Source organism: Anolis sagrei, chromosome 1 (assembly GCF_037176765.1).
Source record: "Anolis sagrei isolate rAnoSag1 chromosome 1, rAnoSag1.mat, whole genome shotgun sequence".
Lineage (NCBI taxonomy): Eukaryota > Metazoa > Chordata > Lepidosauria > Squamata > Dactyloidae > Anolis > Anolis sagrei.
In genome coordinates, this window is record NC_090021.1 from 331,975,190 (window position 1) to 331,984,708 (window position 9,519).

Below are 9,519 nucleotides of genomic sequence, written 5' to 3' on the forward strand. Positions count from 1 at the left end.
AAACTGCCAGGCCATCAAATGCTAATCAAGGTGGCCAGTTGAAACATTCACACCTAGCTCCAACAGACAAGAGTTCTTTCTCCCACTTTGGACATTTCAGATATATAAACCCAATTTTCCTAGTTCCAACAGACCTCACAACCTCTGAGGATGCTTGCCATAGATGCAGGCAGAACGTCAGGAGAGAATGCCTCTAGAGCATGGTCATATAGCCCAAAAAAATCTACAACAACCCAGAGACCAAACTCTCCATCCCTTTTTCCTCTGCCAATGCAACAAGTCCCTTTCATTGGCCATCTTCTAGTTGATAAGCTTTTCCTGTAGTTCACAATGATGCTTAACACACATACACACTTCTTTGCTTTGTTCTTTGTCAACTTTATCAAAAACGTTAATTACACACTTTGACTGAAAGTCCCCCATAACCACTATCCCATTTGTTTCCTACTAAAGTTTAGCTCAATGCTTATTTCTGGGAAACACAATCATCACCTTTATATCTGGGAAAAATATCTTTTTAGTAGAATCTATTCTACTACTTACTCAGTAGTTTGGTCTTTAAAATGGATTGAAAATTGAGATTTTTCAAGTTGCTGTTGAGATGTTTTCAGAAAATGTGAGCTTTTAAAAACTGATGCCAGGAAATACTTTTAATTTGCGTGCTTATCTTTTTTTGCTACATACAACTATTAGTCAACAAGTAAATTATCCCACCCTTGACTCACAGTACAAATTTAAATAGAATGCAACTAGAACACACGGTATACCATTAAAGAGCAACAAAAACAAATAAGCCTAGCAACACATTAAAACAAACATTTTTAAAGCAGTGACAAATAAATACCTTCACAGAAGACATGACTGTATGGGAGTGATATTGAAAAAGGGATCATAAGAAGGAGCACGTTTTAACATTTAACAAAGAGAGCTAACATGCCTTAGAGCAGCGGTTCTCAAAGTGTGCTCCATGGATCCCTTGGGGCTCCACAAAGCCTGTTGAGGGGCTTCACAATTTCCTCCTTCTGCTCCCCCTGCTTTAGTCCAACTTGACCATTGCTTGGCTACTTGTCTTCCTCTGTGTAAAGGAATGTTGCTCCGCTGCCCCCTTCCAGACCTTGCATTGCCTTCTCTCCATCTCTATCTTTCTCTACTATTTCCCTCATGGTAGCATCCCTCCTCTTCCCCCCTCCCTTCCTCCTCCCTCCTCCTCCTCCTCCTCCCTCCTCCTCCTCCTCCCTCCTCCTTCTCTTCCTCCTCTTCCTCTCTCCTCCTCCTCCTCCTCGTCCTCTCTCTTCCTCCTCCTCCTCCTCCTCCTCCTCCTCCTCCTCCTCCTCTTCCAAGCTTTCCTTCCTCTTTCCTGCTCTTTCTCCTCCCTCCACCTCTTTTGCTGCCAACCCCCTTTTCCCCTTGGCCTCTTGCTACCAAAAGCCTCACCGCCTCCTCTCCCTTGCCACCAAAAGCCTTTTCCCCTCACCTTCCTCACTATACAGATCCTTTCCCCATCTTCTTCCTTGCTTCCAAAACCCTATTTCCCTCTCATCACTCAGGGAGTGTTTTGATTGTGTGTTTCATGCATGGCAGAAGGAAGTTGAACTGGATGCCCCCTGTGATTTCTGCTATTATTATTATTATTATTATTATTATTATTATTATTATTTGAAACACAACAAGATTAGTACACTGCAAACAAGATCACTATGCTGGTTGTTTATTGGGCCTTATTTATTTATTTATTTATTTATTTGCAGTATTTATATTCCGCCCTTCTCATCCCGCAGGGGACTCAGGGCGGATGACAATGTACACATACATGGCAAACATTCAATGCTGTAGATACACAACATCGTCTGGGGAGGCCCTGCTCTCAATCCCGCCGGCTTCACAAGCACGCCTGGAGGGGACGAGAGACAGGGCCTTCTCAGTGGTGGCCCCTCGGCTGTGGAACGCCCTTCCTGCAGATATTAGATCGACCCCCTCCTTGCTAACATTCCGGAGGAAAGTAAAGACCTGGCTGTTTGAACAGGCATTCGACTAAGCAGTGTGATTGATTGACTGACTATCGGAACACAGAATATCGGATAACAAGTTTGGATTCTGATTTCATTGATGAGACCTGATGGATTTGTTATATTGATGTAGTGATGTATTGATATTGATATTTAATCATTTGTGATGCTATTGCTTTTAAATGCTTAATGCTTTTGTATTGTGTATACCTAAATTGTTGTAAACCGCTCTGAGTCGCCTAAAGGAAATAATAAATAAATATATATATATAGACAGACATACAGAGGCATTCCAGCTTTTGATGAGGGTATTCTGGCCACCAGGGGAGCTGTCGCTTCACCATCCATTTGTGACACTGATGAAGTTCTTCCTCATTCTGTGTATGCTTGCTGGAGATTTTTATGGCCTCGTAAATTTGTTAAAGTAGCCTCCCCGTATAAGCGGTACCTAAATTTCCTACTTGACAGATGCAACTGTCTTTCAGACTGCAAAGGTCAACAGTAAGCAACACAAATTGGTCAGAAGCTCACTCCAACCCGGGCTGGCTTCAAATTCATGACCTTTCAGTCAGTAATGATCTTAATGCAGCTGACTCCCAGCCAGCTGTGCCACATGTCAGACACTTCCCAAGTGTCTAGGACTATGTGACGTATCGGCAAATAATGCTTGCAGATCCCAGTAGGGTGGCCTTTTGCAGCTGACAGATGGTAATTTTGTCAGCACCGATTGTGTTTAAGTGCAGGCCAAGGTCTTTAGGCACTGTACGCAGTGTGCCCATCACCACTGAGACCACCTTGGCTGTCTTTGCAGTTCGATCTTCAAATCCTTGTATCATGTCAGCTTTTCCATTTGTTTCTCTTCAATCTTGCTGTCGCCTGGGATTGCAACACTGACAATCTGTACTTGGTTTTGTAACACAATCGTGAGGTCAGGAGTATTGTGTATTATTATGACAAAGGCTGTGGAGCCGTTTGTTAGGAGTGCTTTGATTGTGCTTTTCCTATATGGCAGAAGGGTTCCAACTCTATTATTATAATATGATTCTATACTAATCTTCCACCGAAATACTGTTAAGTTTATGTTGGTTAAAATTTTTGTTCATTCAAAAAAATGGATTGTGTGAATTAGTTTATACAAACACTCTCTATACATTTGCCACTGGCCCAATCCATGCCATATATGTGTGTGTGTGTGTGTGTGTGTGTGTGTGTGTTGGGGCTCCATGAAAAACTTCTGCTTCAAAAAGAGCTCCGCAGAAGAAAAAGTTTGAGAACCCCTGCCTTAGAACAATGGTTCCCAAACTTTGACCATTCAGGAGTTTTGGACTTCAGCTTCCAAACCTCCTGATGATAATGATGATGGTGATGATGATGATGACTCCACTTTCCTCCCTTACATGAGACAAATTGTCTGTGGCTTCTGGGAACCGAAGTCCAAAACATCTGAAAGACTATATGCTTTGGCCCTCCAAGTGGGTTGGACTGCAACTTTCATATTTTTTAACAGCCAGTAGGCAGTTGGGAATTATGGGAGTTGAAGTCCAAAACACCTGAAGGGCCAAAGTTTGCACATGCCTGATTTGTTTATTTATTATTTAGGGCATTTGTATCCCATCCTATCTCAACCTCTGCAGAGGGACTCAGGGCGGCTACCAACCGGTACAGCACAGTATCAACAACAGAGTAAAACAAATATAAATATACATACTATAAGAAAACAATACAAAAACATTAAAACAATATGAAAGCTGACTGGCATAACCTGGGGATCATAACCAGACACAGTGAAGACATCTGCCCTTGCGCTTTGCTGCTCTGCTGCTGAGTCCGCATGCCCAGTATGGAACACATCTCACCATGATAAAACAGTGGACGTTGTTCGTAATGAACATGCAGCATTATCATAGGATGTCTACGCCCCACACCACTGGAGAAATTACTCTGTCTAGCTGGTATTGCACTACCTGACATCCACCAAGAAGTAGCAGCAAATAATGAAAGGAACAAGGCAATGACATCTCCGGCCCATCCTCTGTTCGAATATCAGCCAGCATGTGAATGACTTAAATCAAGAAATAGCTTTCTAAGATCTACAAAGATACTTGCAGGAACACCTCAGCAAGCCAGAGTCCAAAACTGGCAGGCTCAAACCAGGAACCTCTATCCATGGCTGATACAGAATGAGAGATTCCCTCCTGGGCACACAGAAGACTGGGCGATTTGGAAGAGCTGAAAAGACTGTGCTCCAACACCATGAGTAGCAGAGCTAACCTTAAGAAATGGGGCCACAAAGTGGAGTCCACGACATACGAGTGCAGGGAAGAGCAAATCACAGACCACCTATTACAATTCAACCTGAGCCCTGCCACGTGCACAATGGAGGAGCTTCTTATAACAACACCAGTGGCACTCTAAGTGGCCAGCTTCTGGTCAAAGGACATTTAGCATAATGCCAAGTTTTTAACTTTGTTTGTGTTTTTAAATACATTATAACTGTATCCTCAATTCGTTTCTGACATTATAAATAAATAAAATAAATTGGAAATATTCAATAAACACCAAAAATAAAAATCAATTGTTGCTTTGTTTCTTTTTCTTCACAAGTTGAGCATCCCTTACCCAGAATTCTGAAATCTGAAATACTCTAAAATCCAGAAGTTCACATAGGTGGCTGAGATAGTGACCCTATTGCTTTCTGATAGTTCAAAATGAACACAAACTCTGTTTTGTACACAAAATTAATTTTAAAAGGTTGCAAGAAATTGCTTTTATTCTACAGGTACAGGGTATCATAGAATCATAGAGTTGGAAGAGACCTCATGGGCCATCCAGTCCAACCCCCTGCCAAGAAGCAGGAATATTGCATTCAAATCACCCCTGACAGATGGCCATCCAGCCTCTGTTTAAAAGCATCCAAAGAAGGAGCCTCCACCACACTCCGGGGCAGAGAGTTCCACTGCTGAACAGCTCTCAGGAATTGTCGGAGTTGATGTCCAAAACATCCGGAAGGTCAAAGTTTGCCCAGGCCTGCTCCAAAGCATTACAATAGTACCTTCAAAGTACTTTCAAGGGCCAGACCTAAGTTTGGGGAAATTAGGTCTAGCCACTTCAACCAGGAGATACGAAATGTGAGGAGCGGCACAAAAGTTGAGGACAAAGATAGGGGTGCTTTATGTCCTTATCTCTCCTTAGATCAGTGTTTCCCAACCCTTTTTTGGCCATGCCCCCTTTCAGCATCACTAAAATACTCCAAAATGCCCATATACCCCATGACATATCATAGAATCATTGAATCATGGAGTTGGAAGAGACCTCATGGCCCATCCAGTCCAACCCCATCGTGCCAAGAAACAGGAAAATCGCATTCAAAGCACCCCCAGCAGATGGCCATCCAGTCTCTGCTTAAAAGCCTCCAAAGAAGGAGCCTCCACCACACTCCGGGGCAGAGAGTTCCACTGCTGAACAGCTCTCACAATCAGGAAGTTCTTCCTCATGTTCAGATGGAATCTCCTTTCTTGGAGCTTGAAGCCATTGTTCCGCATCCTAGTCTCCAGGGAAGCAGAAAACAAGCTTGCTCCCTCCTCCCTATGCCTTCCTCTCACATATTTATGCATGACTATCATGTCTGCTTATTTTTATTATTCAGAGACAGAATTCCTATGAACATGGCCATACACCTGGAAAACTCACAGCAACCCTATGATTCCACCCATGAAAGCCTTCGACAACACATTGAACATCTCTACAGGAGAAACTGTTCCAAGACACATGGAAATTGGAAGACCTCACAACCTCTGAGGATGCCTCCCATAGATGTGGGTGAAACATCAGGAGAGAATGCTTCTGGAACATAGCCATACAGGCCGGAAAACTCACAGCAACCCAATCATTCTGGCCAGGGAAGCCTTTAACAACACATTGAACTCTATTTATTCACGTGGAGGAAGCCTAAAAGGCAATTAACATGTTTTCAAAGAATCATCAGTCCAAGCCCATTCTGCCAAGTAGCAGGAAAATTGCATTCAAAGAACCCCCGACAGATGGCCATCCAGCCTCTGCTTAAAATCCTCCAAAGAGCTAATATAAACTAATTTAAACTTTGGATAGCATAGGGAAGGGGTTACAGCCTTGTGGTTTCTGCTTTGCTGCCTGTCCTCTTGTTCAGGATATATATATTTGGAGATGATAGATGGATGGATGGATTGATGTGATATGATATGATATTTGGCTGGAGTGACATTTAAATAATGCACGTATTCCAACTTATGTACAAATTCAGCTTAAGAACAAACCTACAGAGCCTATCTTTTACATTACTTGGGTTTTACCTTTACGGTATATGAGGCACCTAGAACCATAAGAAAGACAACAAAACATCTTGCGGCTGGAGGATATAAAGCAGGCATAGGCAAACTTGGGACCTCTAGGTGTTTTGGACTCCAACTCCCACAATTCCTAACAGTGGGTTGCTGTAAGTTTTTGTGCTATCAGGCCATGTTCCAGAAGCATTCTCTCCTGACGTTTTGCCTGCATCTATGGCAGGCATCCTCAGAGGTTGTGAAGTCTGTTGGAAACTAAGCAAGTTGAGTTTATATATCTGTGGAATAATGCGCAGGGTGGGAGAAAGAACTCTTGTCTGTTTGAGGCAGGTGTGAATGTTGCAATTGATCACCTTGATCAGCATTGAATAGCCTAGCAGTTTTCATTTAAAAGCTTGAGCTTGCTCAAAGAGCCAGGTTTTCACACTTTTCCTAAAAGTCAGGAGGGAGGGGGCCAATATAGGTTTCTACCTTCTCCTCCTGAGGTGGCAGGCAGATGTAGTAAGCAACAGCCAGGAGACAGGTGTTTTTAAAGTCTCCTCCTCAGTCCCCTTCCTCCTCTTAGCTGGCTTGGGGGGGGGGGGGTATCAGCAGGATTTCCTCCTTCTCCTCCTGAGGTGGCAGGCAAATGTAGTAAGAAACAGCCAGGAGACAGGTGTTTTTAAAGTCTCCTCCTCAGTCCCCTTCCTACTCTTAGCTGGCTTTGGGGGGGGGGGGAGAAGTGGCAGGATTTCCTCCTTCTCCTTCCAAGGTGGCAGGCAGATGTAGTAAGCAACAGCCAGGAGACAGGTGTTTTTAAAGTCTCTTCCTCAGTCCCCTTCCTCCTCTTAGCTGGCTTGGGGGGGGGGGGGGAGAGAAGCAGCAGAATTTCCTCCTTCTCCTCCTGAGGTGGCAGGCAGATGTAGTATTTAATGGCCTAGCAGTTTTAATTTAATGGCCTAGCAGTTTTCAAGGCTTCTTACTTCCTGGGGGAATCCTTTGTTGGGAGGTGATTAGCTGTCCCTGATTGTTTCTTGTCCGGAGTTCCCCTGACTTTATTTTATTTATTTATTTATTTCGGGTACTTTTACCCCGCCCTTCTCAACCCCCCCGGGGGGGGGGGGGGACTCAGGGCGGCTTACAAAAAGGCACAATTCGATGCCTATACAAATTACACATAATGTATAAAACCATAGTTAAAACAATTATCACAGTTAAAACAGTCAAAACCCATCAGTATATAACACATCATATAAAACTATTCTCAAGCTCAGCGTTTCGTCTTTCAGAGTTCCATAGTTCCATTCCATTAGTCATTTCCTGACCATTGTCAAAATCCTTTCTTTAACTGCCCGATTGTCGGAATGCCTGGTCCCAAATCCATGTTTTCAGTTTTTTCCTAAAGGAAAGAAGTGATGTCACTGATCTAATTTCTCCGGGAAGTGAATTCCACCGGCGGGGGGCCACCACCGAGAAGGCCCTGCTCCTCGTCCCCGCCAACCTCACTTGTGATATTATTTATTTATTTATTTACTTTATTTGTATACCGCAGTTATACAAATAAAAAAATTCAATGCTAACAACATACACTATTTAAAAACAATTAACACCATAATATACTAATTACACATCAATAGGCAACACATTAACATCTCGTACTAGAATCGTGATCCAACTCGTCATCCATAATTCCGTTTTCCTATATTCATTGTATTCATTGCACTGTTTATCCAAACGCCTGTTCAAACAGCCAGGTCTTCCGTCTTCTTCGAAACACCATTAACGAAGGGGCTGATCTAATGTCCATGGGAAGGGCGTTCCACAGCCGGAGGGCCACCACTGAGAAGGCCCTGCCCCTCGTCCCCACCAAACATGCCTGTGATGCAGGCGGGATCGAGAGCAGGGCCTCTCCAGAAGATCTTAAAGTCCTGGTGGGTTCATAGGTGGAGATACGTTCGGATAGGTAACTTGATAGAGATGGGGTCGAGAGCAGATCCTCCCCAGAAGATCTTAGACTCTGGGGTGGGACGTTGTTGAGAGGTAATTATCAACCCAATTTTCCTAGTTTCCAAAAGATCTCACAACCTCTGAGGGTACCTGCCATAGATGTGGGATAAACGTCAGGAGAGAATGCTTCTGGAACATGGCCATACAGCCCGGAAAACTTACAGCAAGACAGTGATTCCGGCCATGACAACACAATTCCTAACAGCCTCAGGCCCCTTCCTTTTCCCCCTCAGCCGCTTAAGCGGCTGAGGGGGGAAAGGAAAGGGCCTGAGGCTGTTAGGAATGGTGGGAGTTGGAGTCCAAAACACCTGGAAGGCCCAAGTTTGCCTATACCTGCCTCAGATTCCCTTCCATGTCTAGACACTGCACTCCTTTTGATGCAGCCTTGACTCTCAATGGGTTGTTTTTGCATTGGGAAGCAGAGAAAGATGCAGAGAAGGCCTGAGAAAGGGAGAGAAGCAGGTGAGGAGGAAAGGAGAGAAGGGAGGAAGGGGGTGAGGGAAGGGAGGGCCAGGTTGGGCCCTAAGAAAAGCCGCAGGGATGGAGGAAGAGGCTCAGAGAGATGCTCAGCATCCAGGAGCAAGGGCTGTGGGGTGGGGGGCAAAGCAAGGAAGCCTCCACACCCAGCACCTTGGCACAAAAGACAATGCAGGTGAAGCCAAAGCATGGAAGAAGAAAGGCTGCTCACTGTCAGTGGCCATGGTGGCTCCAAGGGTCCCGTCTCCTCTTCCTCTCCTCTTTCCTCCTCCTTCTTCTTCTCTACCTCCTCCTTCTTTCCTTTTCTTCCTTCACCCCATTCCTTCCTTGCAATGCGACTCTACTCTCTCCTTTCAAAGGGGAAAAAGGAAGAAGAAGAGGTTGGAAAGAGCAGGATGAGGTGGTGGCGGCAGCAGAAGCAGAAGCAGCACAAGAGAGGGCTTCGTCGGCGCGCGCTCCCGCCGCCCGCAGGACGCGGCACTCGGGAGCGCGCGCGGGAGAGGGGAGGGGGGGGGGTCGGATTTTTGGAGAGGAGGAGAAAGAGAAGGAGTGCGCGTGCGCTCAGCATCATCAAAAGCACCTAGGCTAGTGTTTCTCAACCTAGGGGGGGTCGAGACCCCTGTCTGGGGGTGTCAGAGGGGTCGCCAAAGACCATCAGAAAACACAGCATTTTCTGTTGGTCATGGGGTTTCTGTGTGCCAAGTTTGGTTCAATTCCATCATCGATGCAAT

The 9,519-nt window shown here is 44.9% G+C and overlaps 1 protein-coding gene across 2 annotated transcripts in view; it reads right to left on the minus strand.

Annotated features, from left to right (window-relative positions):
• The window catches only part of SYT16 (synaptotagmin 16), a 113,716-nt gene extending 104,469 nt beyond the window's left edge, over positions 1 to 9,247 (minus strand). For both annotated transcript variants that reach the window (XM_067463053.1, XM_067463052.1), the window contains exon 1: positions 9,000 to 9,247. In XM_067463053.1, coding sequence (XP_067319154.1) covers positions 9,000 to 9,012 — 13 coding nt within the window. In that variant the 5' untranslated portion in view covers positions 9,013 to 9,247. The remainder of the gene's footprint in view (positions 1 to 8,999) is intronic.
• Positions 9,248 to 9,519: the final 272 nt, after the last annotated feature.